The sequence below is a fragment of the Corvus cornix genome, chromosome 7, assembly GCF_000738735.6.
Source record: "Corvus cornix cornix isolate S_Up_H32 chromosome 7, ASM73873v5, whole genome shotgun sequence".
Classification (NCBI taxonomy): domain Eukaryota; kingdom Metazoa; phylum Chordata; class Aves; order Passeriformes; family Corvidae; genus Corvus; species Corvus cornix.
In genome coordinates, this window is record NC_046337.1 from 39111349 (window position 1) to 39135853 (window position 24505).

The 24505-nt window shown below is 54.7% G+C and overlaps 1 protein-coding gene across 1 annotated transcript; it reads left to right on the top strand.

The window, feature by feature from the left end:
- The first annotated feature begins 606 nt into the window (after positions 1 to 606).
- COL6A1 (collagen type VI alpha 1 chain) lies at positions 607 to 22591 on the top strand. The gene is made up of 35 exons (XM_039555152.1): positions 607 to 924; positions 1652 to 1781; positions 3388 to 3588; positions 3870 to 4029; positions 4165 to 4287; positions 4379 to 4399; positions 4584 to 4604; positions 4702 to 4746; positions 5027 to 5080; positions 5826 to 5870; positions 5975 to 6001; positions 6288 to 6314; positions 6410 to 6454; positions 6692 to 6745; positions 7283 to 7345; positions 7844 to 7906; positions 8068 to 8121; positions 8203 to 8238; positions 8413 to 8475; positions 10406 to 10468; positions 12815 to 12877; positions 13605 to 13667; positions 13780 to 13830; positions 13915 to 13950; positions 14508 to 14570; positions 15034 to 15099; positions 15476 to 15511; positions 15599 to 15635; positions 16381 to 16389; positions 17208 to 17341; positions 18441 to 18550; positions 18774 to 18957; positions 19158 to 19332; positions 19699 to 19728; positions 20505 to 22591. Exons 1-35 carry the CDS (start codon positions 816 to 818, stop codon positions 21113 to 21115), a joined length of 3072 nt encoding a protein of 1023 aa, XP_039411086.1. The 5' UTR covers positions 607 to 815; the 3' UTR covers positions 21116 to 22591.
- The last annotated feature ends 1914 nt before the right edge of the window (positions 22592 to 24505 follow it).

Consider the following 24505-nt stretch of genomic DNA (forward strand, 5'->3'; position numbering starts at 1 on the left):
AGGCTTTCCTGCCATCTCACAGAGTGGGAAGATGCTCATCTCTAGATATCCCTAAGTGCTCCTGCTTTACCTCCTGGCCTTGACAGCTTTGACCCTGTTCCTGGCTCACTGCTCTGAGCACGGCCCTGGTGAGAAGGGTTGTTCCCAGTCTGGGGTGTTGCTGTGGGTTTCTCCTCAGGAACAAGGCTCTCCTGTTTTGAGCAGAAAGCCCTGAAAGTCAGGGAAGAAAGCGCTTCTCTGAAAATGTTGTGCCTCCATGGTGCCCCTGTGCCTGGGACAGCTTCAGCTCTGCTGTGTGGTGGGGACTCCCATGGGACAACCCAGACCAGCTCTCGTGCAGGTTGGGACATGATGGGAATGCCTGTCCCCCTGGCCCAGCCTCCTTGGCCCAGGAGCTGAGAGGAGAGCGCTGTCAGGTGCCCCAAGCCCCCAGCCCCAGCGAGCAGGCTGAGCCCCAACGCTGGGCACGGGCTGCTCCAGGGCTCCCTGCGAGGCTTGTGGAGGTCCCAGGCACTGGTGGCCAGGCTGCCATCGCAGGTACAGTGACCTCCATAAAAAGGGTAAGGAGAAATGCTTCCTAAGTTTGACTCACAGCTGACAGCCCCTGATCCCTCCCTCCGTCCTCGGGCTGGAGAAGTCTCCTCCTCACCCTTACCCTCCTGCCTTCTCTTCCTCCCACGGAAACCAAGGGGAAAGCGGTAAAAAAAAATCTTCAGCGACTCCTGCCTCCGGACCGTGGCCTCGCTCAGCTGCTGGGTTCTCCTTCCCTGCTTTTTTCCTTGGATCCGGCTCGATGGTAATCTGAACCAAGAAACATGAGGCTGCGAGACTTTCTGCTCACTCTGCTGCTCCCGGCCGGCTTCCTGTGGGGGGGCTCATGTGCTCAGCGCCCAGAAATCATCACCCAGGTCTCAAGCGCAGAAGGTAAGCCTGGAATGCTTTCCAGGGTGGTTTTCCTTCCTGGGATCAGCACAGAAGCCTGACTGCTGTTTCCCTCCGGGGCGGATGCCTCCACTGCTGACACACCACAGATTTGTCGGGACGTTTGGGCTCACTGAGGAGAGCGGTGTAGGATTAGAGAGGATCTGCAAGAAGTACCCATTTTTGTGGTTTTTGGCTCTTTTTCCTTGGTTCTGTCTGGTCAGGAGTTACCAGTAGCAGTGGGATGCAGGAGAGGGGGATAACAGCTGATACCAGTCCAGCTTTCTGAATTATTCTGGGCTTGACGCTGGCTCTTAAGGGAAGTTTTTGTTGTTGCTCTTTCTTAAAATTATACTTTTCACAGTATGTGTCAGAAAATTTTTACTTTCTTATTGCATTAATTGCTAAAATGGTTTCATTATTCTGAGTGGTTCCTGCAGCTGCATGTTACTTGGTATAATAAGTAGTATAGGTCTTGCAAAGATATCCTTTGAATGGAAATGGGGAAGAAAGCGTAGGAAAGTGTTCAATGCCACAAAATTATGACTTCTGAAAAAGTGATCTTGCTTACTCTTGATGCCAAGGGGGTTCGGATGTGAAAGCATTCCCCTTTGCCCAGATCCCAGGAGCCTGCTAGGAGGGAAACTGGGTGGGCAGCGCGGGAAGCCTGGGACGGGGAGGCGATGCAGCAGGAGCGCCGGCCAATTCCTGCCTCTCCGCTTCTTCGCAGACTGCCCTGTGGACCTGTTCTTCGTCCTGGACACCTCAGAGAGCGTTGCCCTGAGGGTGAAGCCCTTTGGGGACCTGGTTACCCAAGTGAAGGATTTCACCAACCGGTTCATTGATAAGCTGACCCAGAGGTACATTCCCCCGGGGTTTATCCGGGCTGCTTTAGGGATGGAGCTTGCTGCCGGGTGGGATGCTGAGATCCCCCTGCGTGTCTGTCTACAGAAGGAAAGAAGGAAAGCAGGGATGCTGGGGAGGGGGATGGGAGGCTCTCCTCCCTCTCCCGGCCCTCGGCTGCTTTGTTTTGGCTCTGTGCTGACCGCAGCAGCGTGGCTTTAGCAGGGCTGCCTGCACCCACCCTCGGGAAGGACAGGAACTGCTGGAGTGGCAGACCCGGCAGCCCAACCCCACCCCCTCCGGGTGGCCGTGTGGTTGCTGTGCGGTGCCGAAGCGATGCTGGTCCCTGTGCTCAGGCCCAGAACCAGCCGGGTGCGTGGGTGGCAGCAGGACACCTCTGGGGTTAAAGCCTGCACTCACAGGCACCCTGCAGAGCAAACCCCCCTTGCCACTGGTGTACCCCAGCTTTGGGTGCCCCTTACCTGCCCCATTCCCCAGATCTATATCTGCCTCCTCCTCACCCACCTCTGCAGCCGCTAGCCCAGGTCTGACCCTGGCTTTCCCAAGGAGAGGCCACCCAGGGATGCCCAGGAGCACAAAGGCTCCCAGATCCCAGAGGGGGTGGTGCTGGGCTTGCCTGTGGGCAGGAGATCCAGGGATGCACAGGAGCACCACAAGTCCTGGGGCACCATGAATCTTGCTGAGCTCCCCAGGGCAGCAGGAGATGTGTGCTGGTGCCCAGAGGGGACACCATAGGGATGTCCCACTGCTGCACCAGCTGGAAGGGCAATGCCCTATCTCAGATGGGCAGGAGGGAGTTATCAGCTCACCTGCCCATTGCCCAGGCAGGAGAGTTATCTCACAAGGCTTTGAGTGAGCCTTGTGCTTGGGAACAGCCTGCCAGGCCTCCGTCAGTGCAGCATCCCTCTCCCCTGTGCACAGCTCTGGGCTCAGTCCAGAGGCAACTGCCTGCAGTGGGATGGAGGGAACAGCAGGCTCAGGTGGCTTTGGGAAAGGTCCTGCTGGGTGGAAAGAAGATGTGCAACACCACTCCCTTGGGATTGGTCCTGCTTCCTGAAAAAGAAACCATATCCCTTTGGGATTGGACCCATATCCTGACAGGACCTTTTCTGGGGCAGTGGCCAAAGCACAGGTGATGCCCCTGTCCCAGGGAGTCACAGGTGTTGGATGTGTCAGTGCACAGGACAGGGCTTCAGCACACACACACACTCATCCTTCCCCAAGCCAGAGCATCCTTCCAAGGGAGGCATCCCTCTCTGATTTTAACACATCTGGCGGTGGAGAACCGCTGTGTGCAGTGTTTCAGTGGCCACCTGCCTTGCACACACACACCTGGGTGTCTGGCTCAGCACCTCCTGCCCAGCTCCAGCCCCTGGCACCTCTTCCAGAAGCCTGTTTGCCAAGCTGTTTGATCCCTGCAGATGCCCACCCGCTTTGCCTTTCCACACTCGGGACAAGCTGCTCTGGGGCCCCATGCTGTGCTTTCCATGGGAAGCATGTCCCAGCTTTGCAGGAGAGCAGGGAGCCCTGGCAAATTGCTGTTTTGCATTTTCTATGCTGGTGCGAGCGAAGTGAACCCCGTGCCCTGGTGTGTCCGCACAGGTACTACCGCTGCGACCGCAACCTGGTGTGGAACGCGGGAGCGCTGCACTACAGCGACGAGGTGGTGCTCATCAAGGGCCTGACGCCGATGCCCAGCGGGCAGAGCGAGCTGAAGAACCGCGTGTCATCCATCAACTACATCGGGAAGGGCACCTACACCGACTGCGCCATAAAGCGCGGCATCGAGGAGCTGCTCATCGGGTCAGGCAGCGGGGCCGCACCGGGCAGAGCGGGGTGCGGGTGGTGTGGCTCTGGCGGGTGGAGGGTGGGAGCTTCCAGGTTAGGACATCCCTGTGCATTGTGCAGAGCTGTCCCAGGCTGGGAAAAGAGGTCACAGCATAGGCACGGGGGTGGCAGTTTGCCCCAGCTTTGCTGGGATGAGCACGCCCTTACCACTGGGCGTCTGTCTGGGGCCAGTGTCCCCAGGTGTCCCAACCAGCTAAATCCTTTCAATGTTAAATCCTGTGTTTAAACCCTTCCAGGGGTTCCCATCACAAGGAGAATAAATACCTGATCGTGGTGACTGATGGACACCCCTTGGAAGGTTACAAGGAGCCCTGTGGGGGCCTGGATGATGCTGCCAATGAAGCCAAACTCTTGGGGATCAAAGTGTTCTCCGTTGCCATCTCCCCCAACCACCTGGTAGGGACCACACAGCAGGGATGCTCCCAGCAGGGTGTCCCCAGTGGGACCTTGGGACCCACCGTGTGACGAGGGAGGGGCACTCAGAGCCTGCACAGGTGCCCGCAGGTCTCACTCTGCCCTCCCCACCCCCAGGACCAGCGGCTGAACATCATCGCCACGGACCACGCCTACCGCCGCAACTTCACCGCCACCAGCCTGAAGCCCACCCGGGAGATCGATGTGGAGGAGACCATCAACACCATCATCGACATGATAGTGAGCACTGCCCGCCCCCTCCCCAGCCCGCCCCCTCCCCAGGCCCAGCCGTCCCTCTCAAACCCCTTCTCTTTGCTTTCTTGTCTTGCAGAAACTGAACACGGAGCAATTGGTGAGTGTCCCCCTGTGACTGAGCCTGTCTCCTGTGGCTGACCCATGGCTAAGGGGGGCTTGCTGGCAGAGCTCTGCCCTGCAGGCAGCCCCTGCCAGCCTGGGAAGCCCCCCCCAGGTGGGGTGCAGCCTGACCCTGCTGCTGCCCCCTCCTCTAATGCTGTTTTGTCCTTCCTTCTGTGCAGTGCTGCTCCTTCGAGTGCCAGGTGAGTCAGGCTTTTGAGGGCCCTGTCCCCTTCCCTCTTATCCCTACAGTCCCAGGCTGTGCCTCAGGCTGGTCTAACCCATACCTCTCTCCTGCAGCCTCCCCGAGGGCCCCCTGGACCTGCTGGTGACCCAGGCCATGAGGTGAGGGGCTGGTTGTGGCCGTGCTGGGGGACTGGGACAGTGGGATGGGCTCACTGGGGGTGCTCAGAGACCTGGAATCATTATCAGAGAACCATGAAAGTTGGAAAAGGCCTCCAAGATCACCTGTGGGGTGTGGACCCACACCATGCTCCCATGTGGCCAGCATGCTCCCCATATCCATGGAGCATTTCTGCTCCCATCCTCCCTGCTCTCCTTTCAACAGCTCATCGTTCTATTCCTGGGGATGATGAACTAACTGTGTTTCTGTCCTGTATTGCAGGGAGAACGAGGCAAGCCAGGTCTTCCCGGCCAGAAAGGAGAGGCTGGAGACCCAGTAAGTGAAGGACCAGCCCTGGTGACTCTGCACAGGGGCTGTTTTTTGGCTGCTTCTGGCCAGACCTCTCAGGCGCATCCTCACCAGCATCGCCCTGTTTCCATGGGGTGTGCAGTCACGGTGTGCAGTGAGGTGGCTCCTCCTCTTGCTACAAGGCTTCCTTGTTCCTCACCCAAAATAGCCATCCCTCCTGCAGGACACGTCTCTGACTCATGTGTGCCAGCCCAGGGCTGGACTCTGGGCTCCCTCCCGCGTCCTGTGACACAACAAGCACAGCAGTGTTACAGGGAAGCCTTTGGTAAATAACCTAAGAGCATGAGGAAACCATTTCCCTCCTCCTCCCTCTTTTATTTTACTAGGCACACTTATTTTTGGGAGGCAGGTTTCTCCCACACACGTGAGTGTGCAGTTACCCATCTTGCGCACTCCCACACTGGAAACCCCATGCCATGTTCTTCCTTCCCAAGGGTTTTCTGCCCTTCCCTTTCATCCCAAGTGATGTGTCCCCAAGCGCCCAGTTTCCCTCACCTCCATAAAGAGCTGGAGATGGTGGAAGTGGAGGCAGGTCCTCTTGGCCCTCCACAATGATCCCGTGCTCCCAGACCAGGAAAACAAAGAGCAGAGTTATGGGGGAGGCTCCTGTGGGAGAGGACGGCAGCTGAGCCCCACATCAGGAGTCTGGGGGGATGCTGTCCCATGGTGCTGACTCTATCTGCCCCCGTAACACTGTGTTTCTGTCCTCCAGGGCAGGCCAGGAGACATGGGACCTGCTGGCTACCAAGGAATGAAGGTATGTGGGGCTGCCGGCACACAGAGGTGGTTCAGAGGTGGGCTACAGGCTTGGTGCTGCAAGTGTTCTCACTCTCCCATTTGCCTCTCTCCTTTCCTCTCTAGGGTGACAAAGGAAGCCGAGGAGAGAAGGTGAGGACAGCAGGGATGTTTGGGGGAGATCCCTGTGTCCCCCTGCGTGGTTATCCTGGCCTGGCCCTGCACCTGTGTGGTGTTGGGGTCCGCTGTGTGCCCCTGCATCCATCCCTCCTGCTGGCCCTGCCTGAGCCAGGGGCGGGGATCCAGCAGGGTCCGGTGGTGTGCAGAGGAGTGGTGAATGCCTGCACCCTCAGACTGAGCTGGTATGGGGACTGCCCTGTGCTGGGGGGACAGATCTGCTCCGCATGGGGGTCTGACACCTCTCTCCTTCCCTCTGCAGGGCTCAAGAGGAGCCAAAGGAGCCAAGGTCAGCCTCTGCTTTTGCACCATTTTTCTCTGTTTGACGTCTGGGAGGCATTGGGAATTTGGGAATCACTTCATGGTCCTTGTTCTCTGTTTCAGGGTGAGAAAGGCAGGCGTGGAATCGATGGCATCGATGGCATGAAGGTAAATCTCTGCTCCAGGGCACTTTGCTCGGCCTGAGCACCCTGGCTTTTGCCCCTCCAAAACCTTTGTGGGGTCTAGGGATGAAGCCTGTGGGGCAGTGGAGCTTTCTTCCTGCAGGGCCATCCATCTGCCAGCCAGGGATGGGGCTGGAATGTACCTTCCAGGGGTCTGGGATGAGGGATGGCATCTTCCCGTGAGTGTCACTCATTGGGAACCCCTGCTTTGTCTGGCTGACAGGGTGAAGCTGGATACCCCGGATTACCTGGCTGCAAAGGCTCACCTGGATTCGACGTAGGTGCCCTGTGGGTGCCCCTTGCATGCAAATGAACAGCTCTGCCATGATGGTGTGTGGAAACAGGGAATTACTTGGAAATATGCAATGCTTTTCCCAGGTATGGCACCTCGGGGGTGACCCTGGGGCAGTCTGCCTCGTCCTTGCCTGGAAGCTGTCTCCCACTGCCCAGGGCTGCCTGGGATGCAGCACTGGAAAACATTATCCCGGCATTGCATTTCTCCAGTTTCCCTGCTTTCTCCATGCTCCCGGGATGACACATTTGTGGTGGCACCAGTGTCACCGTGGTCCAGCCATAGCAGCCCAAAGCTGCCTTTTCTGCCATTTTCCTCTGAGCTTCAGAAGTGTTTCAGCAATGTGGGTGCAGCATTGCTTGCATGGCTCCATGGTGCAGGAGTCCCTTCTGGCCGTGTCCCTCCTGCCCATCCCAACAGGGAGCTGCCTGCCAGGCTGCTGGGATGCTCAGTCCATGCCCAGTTTCCTGCAGATGGTGTCACCAGCTCGGGGTTCAGTGATGCTGCCTTAAATTTCAACAGGGAGCTCAAGGCCCACCCGGACCAAAGGGAGATCCCGGTGCTTTTGGACCCAAGGGAGCAAAGGTGAGTTGCTCTGCCCAGCCTCATGCAGAGGAGGGATGCTGGGACCCCTCTTCTGCCAGAGGGAGAGGTAGAAATTCCTTGCACTGCTTGGGGCAAGCCTCTCACAGAATCAGAATGGCTTGGATGGGAAGGGACTGTAAAGTTCAGCTCATTCCACCCCCTGCCATGGGCAGGGATGCCTTCCACTAGACCAGCTTGCTCCAAGCCCTGTCCAGCCTGGCCTCTTCACTAGAAGATGGCCCCCATCACCCACAGGGTGCCCAAGGCTCGTGGGTGCCCACAAGCCTGGCATAACCATCCCTGAGATATCAGGGGAGTGCTGTGAAAGGGTGGCTTTCACTGGGAGTGGAGTAGGGAGGGATCTGCTGGGATGGGGAAACACCACAGCCATGAAAGAGGCTTGGGGTGCACTGGGGCTCCTGAGAGCCTCTGAGCAGTGGGAGCTGAAATCCACTGCTGGATGCAGTCTTGGTAATAGTGCCTTGTGTTCTTGTGAAGGGGGAGCCTGGGAATGACGGAAAGCCTGGCCGACAGGGGATTCCTGGCAACCCTGGAGAGAAGGTGGGTGACGAAGTGTCTGAACATCCTCTGCCCTCTGTGAGAGGGAGAGGACCCCTGATCCAGCCTGGGCTTTGAAGCAGAGCTTGCCCAAAGCTCTGCAAGCGTTCAGGGCTTTGCTCCAGAACTGTCTGACTTCTCATTTGCCTCCCTGTGCCTTGCAGGGCGCTCCTGGGAACCAGGGTGAGCCTGGACCAGCAGGAGAGACTGGTGACGAGGTGAGTTCTCTGCCTGTGATGCCCCTGTGTGTGCTTGCTGGCCATCCCCACCTCCTGACCACCCCTCTTGTTTCTCCACAGGGTGCTCCAGGTGAGGATGGTCCTCCTGGAGAACGGGTAAGTGAGGGCACCTCTGCTAGGCATCCCACCGGGGCACAGGCTGGGGCTGGTACCCTCTGGAAGAGGAGGAGGGGGCCTGGGGCTGAGCCTGCTCAGAGGTGGGCAGTGAGGGAGGGCTTTGCCCTGCTTGGGAGCAGGCTCTGACTTAGTGATGCCACCCTCTCTTTGCAGGGCACCAATGGAGAGAGAGGAGCCCCGGGCTCGCCGGGTGACCGCGGGCCGAGAGGAGAGCTGGTAACTGCACCCGCAGGGCGGCCTTCAGCATCTGCTTGCAAGCAGGGGCATGCTTGGAAGCCAGGGGCTGGGAAGAGGTGTCCAGGGGCTAACTCCAGCAGCCTGTGGGCCAGCAGGCAAGCTCAGTGCCTTGACCTGCCAGTTTGGGAGGGACCTGCTGTAGTCCCCGAGAAACTGCCCCTTTATGCTGGCAGGTAATCACCAAACAGCCAAAACCCAGAGGAGAGCATGCCCAGCAAGCCAAGAGCAGGTGAACAGCTGTCAATTCCTTCCTCACAGCTGGAAAACTAGTAAATGGAGAGGAAAGAATGAAGGTGTCCTCCTCCAGGTGCTCAGGGGCTGTGTGGGCTACCGGTGGCTCAGGCAGGAGGGTACAGGTGCCATCAGCAGCAGAGCAGCATGAGTGGTTGCAGATGGAAGGGGGGAACACTCTTCCCTCCCCTTTTGAGTGGGAGTCACTAGGAAAGTATGTTTCCAGCCTGCTGGGGTTGAGTCATCGAGCGTGATCGTGGGAGGGACAGGCAGGAGCCCTCAGCAGGCCAGGACAAACATGTGGCAAGCGACAGCCATGCCACACCTCACAGGGAGGGGCAAGGGGTGCTCTGCGCGGGGTGGGGATGGTGGGAGCCAGGGCATTCCACAAGCAGCATCCCATGTCCCCATCCACCGTCACAGCACTCATCTCCTGTCCCTGCAGCGAGGACAGCTGGGACCCAGCACCAGCTTGGAGCGGGGGGGAGAGGCCTGCCTTGGGGAGGGGCAGCTCTGGCAGGGGGCTTCTGGCAGCCTCCCCCTTCCTGTTTACTGCTCTGGGAGTGTCAGGGCTGCCGCACGGGGTGTGCGGGACAGATGTGCGGGAGATGAAGGCGCGCCAGTGTCTGCAGTTAAATTGTTCAGCAGACGATGGGCTGCTTCCTTCCAACTTTGAGTCCAAGCACGAGGCTGTGTAACCTCGCCAGAAACGTCTCAGGGCCATTTGGAAGTTGTGTTTTATATTTGCTGTTTGGCTTATGCATCTGGACACTTCTAGGTTGCAAACAACAGCTTTGGGTCACCATCCTCTCAACCACTTCCCCCAAATTCCCCTCTCCTCTGCCTCCCTCACTTGCTCACTCCTGGCCGTGGGTCTGGAGGGGGAAGGTGCTGCAGAGCCTGCCTGGGTTTGGCAGACACACTGCCCTGCTGGGATGCAGCTCTGCTGGACTGGTGGAAGGCTGTTCAGTGAAAGGGAGCTGAGCCGTGTCCATGGGGTATTTCCTTCTGTGGGAGCTGCTGAGGTGCAAAGCCACTGAGACTCAGGTTTTCTGGGCCCTCCTTGGCTGTCAGCTCTCTGCAAACAGCCCTGGCTCAGGGTTCTGAGTGTTAGCAAAGGAGAGGGGACAACACTGGTGGTGAGAGGTGAGGGTGTCTCTCTCTTCGTCTGTGACGCGGATGATTTCCCATGGAAATCCCCTTAGCTCCATAGGGATGGCAGGCTGGAGGAAGGATGCTGCTGGAAGCTGTGCTCCTCTCCATACAGACTGCCCAGGGCGGGAGCTGCTCCAGAAGAGCAGCCGTGGGTGCAGAGTGTGGCTGGCTTGGGTCCAGGGCCAGGTCTGTGTGTCTGCAGAAGATGAATCTCTCCAGACATTTGCTTTTCTGGCACAAAATGGGCTGAAAAATGTCCCCTAGAGGCAAGCTTCACAAGGCCTCCCTCTTAGGGCTATCCTCTTGGATTCAAGGTGGCCACACTAGCCTGTCTTTAATTTCCCTGCATCTCTGACAGTTCCCTACTCAGTTCCCAAATCTGCCTCAAACCCCTGCCTGTTTGGATGACTGCATTTCCACCCTACTGTGGGTGCTGCACCCCTGCTCCCCATTGCACACAGGTCCCTTTGCACCCATGCCTGCTCCTCGTTGTGTTTCTCATGCCCTCTGTGTGTGCTTTCAGGGAGAGCCCGGACCACCTGGTGACCAAGGGCGGGAAGGACCCCCTGGACCACCTGGCGACCAGGTAAGAGCTTGGTTTAATCTTCTGGATCCCAGATGGAAGTGGTTGGGATGCCAGGGAGAGTGGGATAGGCAGTTTAACTGATGCCACAGCATCTTGGGGCAGCTTCTCAGCATCTTCCAGACCAGGAAGCAAAGCTGGTGAAGAAGGGCAGGGATTTCTATGAGGATGGAGGATATGAACAGGGCTGAAAAAATGGAGACTTGGGTACTGGGCTGTGGGCAGAACAACCTGCACACCATTTCTCAATCCCATGGAAACAGATGTCAACACATCTGACAGAACTGGAAACTGGCAAGAGCAAGCTGCAGCCATGCACAAAATGTTCAGGCCTGGGGCCAGAAGCTGCTCACATCAGTCAGGGGTGTCAATGAGACATCTTGTGTTGGTGAGGATATCCTGACGTGGCACCAGCCATGTCCCAGCCTGGTGGGGAGCCAGGCTGGGATAGATCCTGCTTCCAGCCAGCCTTTCCAGTTGGGGAGGAAGAGGAGAAAGAATGGTCTCCCTGCTGTCACTGAGCCCACGGGACACCAGTTTTCCCTCCCCACCACTGAACTTGGGTCAAACCCCTGTCAGAGAGGGAAGCATCACAAAAGCAGCTCCGGTGCCTCCCCAGGCCAGAGGCTGCCCCAGCATTCCCACTACTCCAGGGAGATTTGAAAAGCAGTTGCACAGTGAGGATGATTTTTCCATGAGCTGAGGAAGAATGCTCTTGTTTGGCCAAATTAAAAATAAATGTGTAATTAGGTTTGGGTAAGAGTGGGACCTTGGCAAACACAAGTATTTTTCAAGCCATGTTATCTGCAAGCTCTGGACCTTGGACTGTGTTTCTCTTGGCAAGGGGAAAGCGCTGCTGCTAACCTGTGACTCTTTTTCATCCCGTTTCTATCCGAGAGAAGCTAAAGGCCAGCACCCTCTCTCCCTGATCCTCATGGACAGGTTTGGTGGCCCTTCTCTCTTCCTGGGCATGGTGCCCATCCCTTCTGTCGGGTCCTTGTCACACCCAGAGAAGCAGTGGACAAGATTTGCTGACCCAAATCCTGCGTCATCCATCATAAACTCCTCCAGGGCCATGAGGGATTGGCGCTGTGCTGCTGCAGTGGGGATAAAGGGCCAGCATGAGCCATGAGTGCCGTGGCTCCAGCCTTGGCTGATGTGAAGGATCACAAGTTCCTGTCCCTCCTTCCAAGATTTCTCTCTTCTGGGCCTTTGTGCAGAAATAAGGTCACAAGCCTCGGAGCAGTTCAGTGCTCTGCGCTGTGCAATTGTAGGATTTCTGCGCCCCTAAGGACACCTTTCCTTGGAAGAAGGGTGCATACGGTGTGCACGGATGTTTGGCACCAGCTCTCTGCCTCCTTCTGTCCTCTGCCTTGCCTGGGGGCTGGTTGCACACCCAGCTCCACACAAAATGCTGCCTGAACATTTGGGCCTGTGGGCCAGAGCATCACTACCCAGCCATTGTCCACCATCATATCCCACCTCCTGGAAAGCAAACCCTGCAAAGGGCTGTGGGCACTGAGAGAAGGTGGAGGGGCTCCCTTGGATGTCTGTGGAACTCTCAGAGCAAAGAACCCTCCTCCTGCCTCCTCTACTCTCTCGTGCTGTCTCTGGCCAGCCCTGCAGCTGGCAGAACAAGCAGCCACTGCCCAGATGGGATGTGGCAGAGTGACAGCTTTGGTCTGTTCCAGCAGGCACTGCCAGGGCTCTGCAGCCTCCTGAGGACAGAAACTCACCAGAGCCAGCCTGGCTGTGACCCAGACGTGTCCAAGCCTTGAGGCACAGGGAGGTTTGTGTCACCCTCAGGGTGATGTGCTTGCACCAAGGATTGTCCTCCAGGGGCACCTCTGTCACAGCCGATGAGATGCCACTGTGCCACCCAGCTGTGCTTTGATGCTGGAAAGCATCAGCCTGCCCTCCCTGGTCCTCTTCCCACCAGGTCCTCTGTTACTGGGGTGAGCTCTGAAGGAGAGGGATGGCTTCGGGTGCCTCGGCTGCCACTGAAAGCACATGAGGTCCGGCCCGTACCTGCAGTGTCACACCTTGGCCCAGAAAGCTTTTTAGTTTGGTTCGTGCTCAGCAGGGATCTGCCTCCCACGGGGTTTTGCAGAGAAAATGGCATAAGGAAACGTGGGGAGGCAGGAGGAAAAGGAGGCGCCAGGCACAGCTCCTGAAGCACTTCCCCACCAGCATTAACCCCCATCAACAGGTCCCTTCTTGGGCTGGCCGAGGTGGAGTTGACTCACTGATGGGCACCTGCACCCATCACAAAACGAAGGGACCAGTGCCTCAGGGCAGGAGCGGCAGCAAGAGCCACCCCCCTTGAGAGAGCTCTCTGTGTTTCCCTAGGGTGAGCCCGGACCCCCAGGACCCAAAGGCTACAGGGGAGATGACGGCCCCCCCGGCAGTGAGGTCAGTGCTGCTTCATCACCACTTCTGCGGGGAGGGGATGCAGGGAAGAGCAGGAGGTGCTGCCCCTTAGGGCTTTCCCCAAATCCCATGGATACTGGAACCCTATTGAACCTGTTGGTACAGGCTCCAGTGCTTCCTGGCAGACACATCAAGGCGTTCCCGTGGGTCCCTGAGGCCACAATTGCCTCTTCCCCCACCTCCCACAGGTCATTTCTTGGGGAGGTTATAGCTGCACCACAAACCACACAGCTTCCCATCACAGGAGCTGGGGTAGATGCTCTCTGGGGACAGCTACCTGATTCTGCCACAAGGTTTGATCCCCAGGGCAGGGAGCAAATGGAACCCCAAGCACAGCTGTTGGCTTCCATAGAAATCCTAGAACTGTCTGGGTTGGGACAGGCCTTAAAGCTCATCCTATTCCACCCCCTGCCATGGGCAGGGACACCTTCCACTATCCCAGGCTGCTCCAAGCCCTGTCCAACCTGGCCTGGGATACTGCCAGGGATGGGGCAGCCACAGCTTCTCTGGGCACCCTGTGCCAGGGCCTCCCCACCCTCTGAGTAAAGAACTTTTTCCTGACATTTAATCTAAATCTTCACATTGCTCTTGTATAAACAGAAGACCTCCACGGTGGGGTCGTGTTGGTAGCTGGTTGCCTCAGAAGGCATTGTCTTCCCAGCTCGGGTGATACTGTACAATGCTTGACTGCTTCTTCTGCCCCTTCCAGGGCCCAAAGGGATTGCCTGGAGCTCCTGGGCTGCCTGGAGACCCTGGGCTGATGGGAGAAAGGGTGAGTGGTGCTGCTGGGGACACGCACTGTCCGAGGAGAGCAGGATCCTGCTGCCGTGCTATCTGAGGGGTCCACTTTTCTCTGTCTCATCTATGTCTGCCTTCCTTTCCAGGGGGAGGATGGTCCTCCTGGGAACGGCACAATTGGATTCACAGGTGCCCCAGTAAGTTTTTTGTGCTGCCTTGAAACTGTAATACCATTATGTCGAGTTGTCCAACCTAACATACTTTCTTTTCTCCATCCCCAGGGGCAGCCAGGAGACAGAGGCAACCCTGGCACTAACGTAAGTGTGCTGCTTCCTCAGCCACACAGGATTTGCCCTTGGTGGTGGTTTGGCACTCGGAGCTTCTCCATTAGCTGCACAGTGGAATGGGCTCCCTGAAGCAACCTGCTCCTCCAAAACCCTCTTCTCCCTCTGCTCACCTCTCCCTGCAGTGGATGCTTCCAGTGGAAGTGTCCTGCTGTGGCTGTAACACCCAAGGGCAGCAGCCTGGGCTGGGTGCTCTCTGAAGCAGTCCCAGAGCCAGAGTCTGGGTTTGGGAGTGTCACCCACGGGAGCTGGATGATGCCATGCTGGGGGCTTGATTTGGTGCTGGGTTAATGGTTGGACTCGATCTTAGAGGTGTTTTCCAACCTAACGATTCCATGATTCTGTAGCAGTGAAAGCCACCTAAGAAGATCTCTCTATCAAGAGCACTGAAATCTGGTGCTGGGGAGCCTATGTGCTGCTCTCCACCCCTGTCCCAAGCCAGCTGTCACAAGGTCACCACATGCCAGCACCAACTTCACCACACTAACAACACCCAGTCACACAGCAGTCTCATCCATACTGTTTTTCAGGGAACAAAAGGCTATGTCGGACCTAAAGGTGATGAAGGAGAAGCTGGCGACCCTGGCAATGATGTGAGTAACCTGTGCAATGCTGACTCCTCTCTGCCTTGAGCACAGTGCAGGAGCCTTGGGCAATGATGGGCCAGAGCCCATCTGACTTTGTAAATTTTCAAGCACCCTCTGTCTCTGAGCAGTGACTGATGGATGGCAAGGGGAGCTCTCTCCTGGTGTTCATTGTGTGTTGTTCTACAGCTGGCAAACCTCCACATTAGTTAGGCTGAGGCAGGCATCACCTCTGCAAGGTTTTGTATGCTTCCAGGTGGCACTGATGATGATGGCACTGGTGATCTGAGCTGCATTGCTCCCCCATGGAGGGAGATTTCCCCAGTGTCCCTTCCAAGTCCTCATTTAGTTGGGTACAGCAACCTCAGATAACACTTCAGTGGTGAAGCAGGGCTTATCAGACATCTGGAGGGAAAGGTGCTGCCCCCTGACACACACAGATTTATGAGTTTTGGTTTTGTTTTCATTCCAGAACCTGACCCCTGGGCCCAGTGGCATCAAAGGAGCAAAGGGCCACAGGGGACGTGAAGGTCCCCCGGTAAGTAAGGACCCTGGCTGGCCCCAATGGCATCCATCCCTCCCTCCCTCCCTCCCTCCCTCCCTCCCTCCCTCCCTCCATCCCCTGGGTGCTCTGGGAGCAACACCAAGCCATGGCACACATTGTGTGTGCTCACTGCCTTCCCTCCTCGGTGTGCATGACACATGTGGAAGTGGATCTCCTCCTCCTGCCTCTGTGCAGCACCAGGGCATCATGCAGACAAGCAGATGTCCCTGTTCCCAGCCCAGTGCAGGAGCCAGCAACTGGGAAGCCAAGAGGCTTTTCCCAATTCTGCATTGCTTTGCAAGGTATTATCAGAGTACACCACAGATAGAACTGACTGCTCCCATAACTCCTCTGTGTTTCTGTCTAACAGGGACCACCAGGACCTGTGGGGCCTCCAGGACCAGATGTGAGTGGGACAGGATTGGGGTGCTGCTTGCTGGCCTGGTCTGTGCATTGCTTTTGCTGTTAAACATTTCTTTTGCTCTGTTTTCAGGAATGTGAAATCTTGGACATCATCATGAAGATGTGCTGTGAGTATCCCTGTACCTCTCCTCCCACCCTGCTCAGTACCTTGCTGAGGAGGAGGCAGCTGATTTTTCCCTGTTCCCAGGCAGGGGAGTGCCATCCATGGGCATCTCTCCCCTTTTCATGAGTCACAATTAAGTCCCCTGGATCCAGGGACCTCCAGCTCCATCTCTAGAGTAGCTCATACAACTGTGTCTCACTTGTACATGGTGCAGACTGGTTTGCCTGTGGTTCTGTGCAGGGAAAATATGAGCAAAGTTGTGTAAAATTGAGTGGCCCATTTTGCAATGTTCTTTTTTTCCTAAATATCATGGTCTAATATTCCCCCCTGGGAAAGGGGGGCCTGGTTTGGGCTGTCCTGCCATGGGGAGAAGCAGCACACGTGCTACAAAGGACTTCTGGCCCATGGCCAGTAAGGAAGTGCTGGAAGGACGCAGGGTACTTGGGGAACTGACTTTGAGCTCTACACTCTGGTGATTTACTTAGCTTTTATTTTTATTTAAAAAGAACACATCAGTGTGTGCAGAAGCAGAGCTCTGCTGTGTATGGTGGTCCAGGTCAGGGCATCACAACCTGAAACAAGAGAGAATCTGGGTATTTCGAGTGGGAGGGAAACCTCCATGAGCTTGGATTGTCCAGGCCAGGTGTCTGTGGGTTTGCAGAGACACAAACCTGCAGTCTGGATTAGGGTGTGAAAAACCCTTTTGTCAAGCATTTTAATGTTCTCTCTTTTTCTCCCTTTTCCTCTAGCTTGCTGCGGTGAGTGTTACTTGGCAAAGTTGCTCTGTAAACATTTGCTAGTCCTTCTCCTTCCTTGCACCCCTCCCTTTCCCTGCTCCTTGCCTTCTGCTGTGGAGATGCAGTGACAGCCTGTGAGAGAGAACCAGGCATGAGCCAGGCAGGGGAGGGCAGGAAGCATTCCCTGAGGGTGCTACATGGATTAGAGGCTGATGTGGCTCAGTCCTGCAACTGGAAAACAGTTGTCAAGGTGCCCTGTGCCAGCAGGGTGGATTTTCTCCACCCTTTTTGCAGTTGGGATGTCTGTTTTGGGCACACTGTGGATCCAGCTCTGTCCTCTTCCTTCGCAATCCTGTGCTGGTCAGCAGAGGAATGTGCTGGGCTTTTTTCCCTGATGCTGCCCTGATAGGTTGGGCTTGCAGTCCAAAAGCTTGAAGGGAGAGCCAAGGGCACATGATTTTCTTCAGCTATGAGAAAGAGGGGAGCAAGCTGAGTCAGCCTCCTCCAGCCCACCAGTGTCACCTCTGTCCTGCTGGGCTGGGTGAATGGCAGAAGTGAGAAGGCTTATGAGGAAATGGGTTATGGAATAACTACTGGGTGGTTTAAGGGTACTCACAGCCTGGAAATGCCACATGTCTTATTAGGGAGCAAATGGAAGAATTTGTAAACTGGCTCTCAAGTCTCCTATGCAGCTGTTTTTCTGCATTCTTTTACCCCGTGCTTTGGGGGTGGATGGGGCACAGGCACCCAGCTGGGCAGGGCTGCAGCAGGCATCAGCTGCTTCCTTTGGAAATGCCTCCCTGCAAAACATGCCCCTCCGCTCCTGTGCCTTGCTGCAGAGTGCACCTGTGGTCCCGTCGACCTCCTGTTTGTGTTGGACAGCTCGGAGAGCATTGGCCTGCAGAACTTCCAGATTGCCAAGGACTTCATCATCAAAGTCATCGACCGCCTGAGCAAGGACGAGCGGGTCAAGGTGAGATTTCCGCTGAGTGCTGTGATATTCTTGTGTGCACTCACTTACTTTTCACTGCAAGCAGGAAAATGGGGAGGTGCCCCCACTCCAAAAAGCCTCCACCAGGCTTGGCTTCAAGCTGGAGGTGGGTCTTCCCAAATTCATAAAGTGATGGAGATTAGACAGTAGTTTGTTGTCCCAAAATAAACATTTTGCTCTTTCTGGGCAAAGAGACTGTTTCCTCTGTGTCCCAGAGCAGATGGCTCATCGAGCATTCAATCAGCCTGATCAATCAGTGTCTCAGTCTCTACCTTGTTCTGATGAGCACTTCAGGTGTCTGGAGTGTGTTGGAAGTCTGATGTCCAGCCCCCACACTTGGGTTTAGGTCACCAGTTAAGCATTCTACTACAAATTACCCTTACAGCCCAAACCCAGCAATGCTGTTCCCGTAGTGAGTCTTTCAGTCTGAAGAGGGACACAAATGCTTGCTCTCCTTCTTACTGTTCTCTGGTAACCTGCTGTGTGCTTTATTTACCTCTGTGATTTTGAAGGGCTTTTGGGAATCCAGACTTTCCTGAAGGTGTATCCAGCCACATCTAAAGCACATAATCCATAAAGACACCACAACCTGCTGCTGAATACTTGTGTGGTGGGCGTACGTGGGGGTTTTTTGGATGGCAAAGAGCCAGTAATAAGCAGAAAAGCTAGAGCTGGGCAGCAAAACCACTGTGTTGGAGGAAAACCAGGAGTCTTGAAAACAGATCTTCCCATGGAACCATAGAATCCCCTGAGTTGGAAGGGACCCAAGGACTGGGTCCAACTGCTGACTCTGCACACAGGACAATCCCAAGAATTCCACCATGTGCCTATGAGTCCAATGGCTGCTGTTGAGACCACTGAGCTGTGAGATCTAGATTTCGGTCTCCTTTCACTTACTGACTCACCAAATTGGTCCCAATGTGCAGCCACTCCTGTTGGGGCTCTGCCTGCCTAGAATAAAGCAGAAGAGAAACATCAGAGCCTGCCATGAAGGCATTCAGGAGAAACCATCAGCTGGATTCTGAGCCTCTGGGTTCCCCTGAGGTATCTGCCCCTACCTGGTTTCTGTTCTGTCCCACAGTTTGAACCTGGAGAGTCCCGTGTGGGTGTTGTGCAGTACAGCCATGACAACACACAGGAGCTGGTGGCCATGGGGGATGCCAACATCGACAACATTGGGGCACTCAAGCAGTGAGTCTGTGGGGTCTGACCCAGGGACCCCTATCACCCCCTATCCTACATCTGCAGGCCAGCAGCTCCTGCAGCTGCAATGATCTAAATGCTGAGGCTAAGGAGCTTGCCAGTTTTCCACCCAAATCCCCATGCAGGGGTGTCTGCCTGCTCACAAGCCGTGTTCTGGCTCCTCCAGTACCCATGGCAGGGCTGGCAGGCTCACTGGTGTCTGTCCTTGCAGGGCAGTCAAGAACCTGCAGTGGATCGCTGGGGGCACCTACACTGGGGAGGCCCTGCAGTTCACCAAGGACAACCTGCTGCGGAGGTTCACGTCCGACAAGCGCGTGGCCATCGTCATCACGGACGGGCGCTCCGACACCCTGCGGGACCCCACCCCACTCAACTCCCTGTGCGATGTCACCCCGGTAAGGGCACAGGGACCCGCCATGCGGCAGCTGTGCGGCACGGCACAGGCTGTCTGGGCGTCTCCATGTCCTTGCCACACAAGGCTAGGGCAGGGGACACAGGTGTCACTAGAAGCACTCCCACAAAGTGACAGGCATCCACAGTTAGGAATGCATTAGATGATGAATGCATCCAGTAACGGACTCGAACTTCCCCACAGGTGGTTTCCCTTGGAATAGGTGACATTTTCCGGAACCCACCAAATCCAGATCACCTGAATGACATCGCTTGTTTAAGCAGACCGACCAGGCCGGGACTGTCCATTCAAAGGGACAATTATGCCGAGCTCCTGGATGACACCTTCTTGCAGAACATCACCTCATATGTCTGCCAAGGTGGGTGAAAGGCAGTGGCTGGAGGAAATGGGAAAGGTGGTGAGGGATGCAGGATGCTCTCTCTTGTGTCCCCACAGTCATGCTCTTAAGCAGGTGTGAGGGAAGAGAACAGAGATCAAATTTAGGCAAATACAGGACAAAGGCATCTCGTGTCTCAGAATACTTTGTAGTCAGGTCCACGTCCTCACCTGCTGCAGGATGTGTCTGTCCACACTGTTGTTCATGCACGTTTATAGCCTTTGCACAGGTGGCAAAGGTGGGTGTTCACCTTCTGCAGGTGATCGTCTGTCTCTTCAGTGGCTCTGTGGGACAAGTGGTTTTCCTGGGTGAGCTGGTGACATTAATCTCTCTTATTTTTCTTAACAGAGAAGAAGTGTCCTGACTACACCTGCCCAAGTGAGTATTGACTCCTCATGTCACACTGAGGGGCCGTGAGTGCTGTGTTGGGGGAAGTGGGAGTTTGTGTTTGTGGGGACACATGGCTTGGGCAGCTCTTGCAGTGGGGAGGTTCCTGGGCTGGAGAGGTGAGCAAGATCTGTCAGACACTCTCAGGGTCTCTCACACACACATACACACCAGCCCAAGGCAGCTGGGGAAAACCCTAGGTGGTTGTTTCTCTGGCATCTCAAACCTAGAGAGGAGTCTGTGAAAGATCATGGCCTTCCCAGGTTTTAGCAACTGACCTCATTACCTGCTTCCACTATCTAGTGGTGGGAGCATGAGCAAAATCAGCTTCATGGCAGGGATATTGGAGAAAGGTGCTTGAAAACTGAGTACAGGGAGGGTTTTAATGGAGTTCACCTCCAAGTCAGAAGCATATTCAGTCCTCAGAATTTCCATGGAAAGAAGTGAGGCAAGGAGGAGTATGAAGTGGGTTCCCCACACACGCAAGGAGAGCTACTGTATTTAAACAAGAGTCACTAGATTATCTCAGCCAAATAAATGCCTGGGAATGCAGCCTATCCTAAATCAGGTAAAAGAAGGACTGAACGGGTGAAAGGACAAGTGTAGGACAGCACTGGGGCAGGGGAAAGCAAGCTAGCAAGAGTGGAGATTTCCCGAATCTGACAAGGCAGGAAGCCTGTGAGACAGCCAGTGACTTCATCAGCTTTGTGTGGAAGAGGCAGGAGGAGAGCCAAAGTGTAACGAGCCCTGGACCTTTCCCCTTGCAGTCACCTTCACCGAGCCAGCAGACATCACGCTGCTGGTGGACAGCTCCACCAGTGTGGGGAGCAAGAACTTTGAGACCACCAAGAAGTTTGTGAAGCGGCTGGCAGGGCGGTTCCTGGAGGCCGGCAAGCCCGCCGACGACTCCGTGCGCATCTCGGTGGTGCAGTACAGCAGCCGGAACCAGCAGAAAGTGGAAGCTCAGTTCCTGTACAACTACACGGTCATTGCCAAGGCCATTGACAACATGGAGTTTATGAATGACGCCACGGACGTGAACTCTGCTCTGCAGTTCATCACAGAGCTGTACCGGCGCTCCGCCCGCGCCGTGGCCAAGAAGAGGGTGCTGGTGTTTTCTGACGGACACTCCCAAGGGATCACTGCCAGGGCCATCGAGAGGGCTGTGCAGGACGCACAGAAGGCTAACATCGAGATCTACGTGCTGGCAGTGGGCAGCCAAGCCAACGAGCCAAACATCCGTGTCCTGGTCACGGGAAAGAGCGCGGATTACGACGTGGCCTATGGGGAGCGGCACCTTTTCCGCGTGCCCGACTACACCTCTCTGCTGCGTGGTGTCTTCTACCAAACTGTGTCCAGGAAGATAGCTGTTGACTGAGCATCTGGGTGGGTTTCTGCCAAGGCCATAGCTGCTTCTGTCTCACCTAAAAAGGAAAACCAACAAAGCAAAAAAAATTTTAATGGTATTCTTGACCAACCTGAGGAATTTACATCTATGTAGATAACCATAGTGCCACGGCCTGGCTGTACATAGTCCCCTCCCTTCTCCCTCTGCTTCATCATCTGTGTCTCTTCTCTGTTAGCCTCAAATTCCCTTGCTGCCCATGATTGCCTTCCTTCCCCACAGCAGGAAAACACAAGCAGACCTAGCAGTAAGCCATCAGAACACAAATATCAACCTCATCCCACTGTGTTTTTGCCAAGAAAGAATCAGGATGAGGACTTTTGTACCACTAAGATCTAGCCTGGTCTTTTAAGGCTGATTATGCTTTTTTTAGCTAGCTTTTTTTTGTTGTTGTTCATTTCCTTCTCTCTTTCATCCATCAGTTGAGCACTTGCCCAGCTCACGATGATCCTAACCTAGTGCTATGCTTCGAGTGAAATAGTCACACTTCAGCAAGCTTTGAGGGGGGATCATTGTCACAGCTGGCAAGTTTGGTTCATATCTCCCATGCCTGGGGAGGAGGGAGGGCTGGACTGCAGTACCCAAGCTGTGTGCAAGCATCTCTGGCCTCCAGGGCCAGGGGATGGGACACTCACTTCCCAGGGCTGGGGGTCAAGGTGGGTGGTGGAGCATCCCTTGGCACTGGTGCTCTCATTCAGGGCAGGGAGGCTGGGCACTGACCAAAGGAAGGATGGGCAGCAGCCTTTGGGGAGGGAGGAAACCCTAAAAGAAGCTATATAACTGCACTCCTTCACTTAACTGATCTCATGGTCCTACAGTGAAACCAGGAACCTCATGAATAACCTGATGACTTGTTTTATGGTTCAAGCTCCATTCTGGAAAATCTCTCTGAGCCCAGTTAGTGGGATTTTTTTTTAATTTTTTTTTTTTTTAAGATTTTATTTTAAAAGAGCCGAGCTGACTAATTCCCAGCGAGCTCTCTTGGAGTACTGTTTCTATAGGACCACCTAGGAGATAGGCACCTGGGCCCTAGGGAAACCCACTAACTGCACTATCTATTGAATTAAGGCCTCATCCTCAGCCCAGCGATGTCAAGGGAAAGACTGCCATCATCTCCCAGGGTCTTAGACTCACACTCTACACATATATTGACAAAGGTGCTATCACTTACGTGGGTGATGTGGGCCCTTGGTGTTTGCACAGTTGTTTCAGACCACACTGAAAACGTGGTTTGTCTGGGTGAGATTTTGTTTCAGCGCTTCCATTGGTGCTCTTGCTATGAATTCATGCACTTCGGAGAAACCAACAGCGACTGCCAGATATCGGCACCCCAAACTCTTTACTTTGTATCCAAAACCCCCTTGTACCAGTTAGTTTTATTTTATGCCTGTGTTTTACTAAAATTGTCCACTTTGGAAATTTGTCAAATAAATTGTTTTCCACAGTCTCTTTGGGAGTTTGTCCGACTTTACTTCCTCCTTCCCAGATCTTGATTTTACATCCTAGGAGCTCTCTAAAAGGTCCTTGGGGAAACTCCCAGGCCCACACCTCTGTGTCCCGGTGGTTGTCACAGCTTTTCACTGTGGATTCATGCAAAGTCACTTGTTCCCCAGACAGTGGGGACATTCAACAGGACATTGTCTCATGTCTTCCTCTTAGTCATGCTGCCTCCTCCTCCGTGGAGATGCTTGTTGGGCTCCCTGCAGTGCTGGGGACACCTCACTCACAGCTGGAAAGTCTGAGGAGCAGCTCTGGGGCGGCTCTGCGGGTGGCAGCTGTTTGTGTCAGATCTGCTGCTCTCCTCTCCATGGAAAGTCAGGAAAAAATGCCTTCACATTTGCCCTAAGAAAGGCGGTTTTTGTTACAGCTCAAGAGGTACCTATTAATGGCTTGCCACAGTCCTTGGCAGGAGTCAGGCATGGAGAAACATGATAGGGACAAGCCCTTGGGCTACACATTTGTGGCTAGGGATGCCCAGCCCTCAGGGTGAGCTGCTGCCAGCAGGAAGGGGTGGGAAAAGGGGGCTTCTGTCCATCCCCTGCTGTATGTTCCCCCTCACATCCCACCTGGCCCGTGTCCAATGAAGGGATGCAAAAGGCCCCCAGAAAAAGATCTCCCTGCCTTTGGGCTGGTTTACAGCTTTTTTGCTAAAAAAGGTAGGTGGCAGGAAGGATCTTTCCCGCTTCTGTTCATTTTCTCCCTCCACTCCTAACCATGCCATAGCATTTTCCCTCTGCAGAAAGGAAAAGAGGATCCCAAACCAGCAAAAACTGTCAGATTCCGAGCCTCAATTCTGGAGTGTTTGCCAGTTTTCCCCATGAGAAAAATCTAAGTGTTCCCTTTGAATTCAAATTTTCTCAGAAGAAACACAATTTTAACAAGAACCGGGTGGCAAGCTGGCTTTCCCAGAAGACAGGGAGCAGCAGGAATTTTTCAGAAGTGCCCAGCACCTTGTGTTTAGCAGTGTTGCCAGGTCTCTCCCCACTGTTGTGCACTGCTCAGGTAGGAGTGTGGAAGCCCTGTCAGGTGTTTGAGACAAAGCTGGCTCTGATATGCTGGACTTACTTTGTCTTCCATTTCTGGTGATATTCACTCCCCTCTTTTCAGTCTCAATTTTTGTGCTTCCATTACAGGGAAGGTCAAAAATGCCTCTGCCTGCGGGCCTGCTTTGTTAAACTTCAGATGTTCTCCAGATGTTCAGCGAGGGGGTTTATGTAACAACAACAGAATTTGGGCCACGTTTCTCTGTTTTCCTTTGACTAAAAGCTCCTCATTTGAGGCAATGCTGATTCACAGCCCTTCATGGGAAAGCAATGGCTGCGGAAGGACGGGATTGCTGAGACTGCTTTACAAGTGTGGTAGGACTCCTGAAACACATACCCAGCTGCTCTGGGGTGATTTTGAACTGCATTTTTAAGAGCCTTTCCTGTGCCTACGACTTTCCCAAGGAGCAGAGATCGTTGCCTTGCCTCTCTTAGCTGTGACAGCCAAATAACTGAGTGTTCAAATGCCTCCTGCTCCTCTGTGGTTTGGGGCTTGCTTTAGCTTGTATTCCCAAGCATGTTTTAGTTTGAGGTTTGCATTATTTAGTCCAATTGCATGGCTTTTCCCCTTAGAAGAAGTAATATTTTATAAGGAGAAAGAATCATGGACAAACAGTAAAGACTGTAACCTATTAAGAAATACGGCAATATGGGGTTGACACACAAAATTAATTCTCAGCAAACTCAAAGCCATGGAGGAAGACCATTTCCTCCCTTCCCCCAGCACGCACTATCAGCATCATCCTCCTCCCTCTCCAGGTAAAGGATTTAGGAAGCTGATGGCCTCCCATAACATTGCACAGGATGAAGGAGTATCACC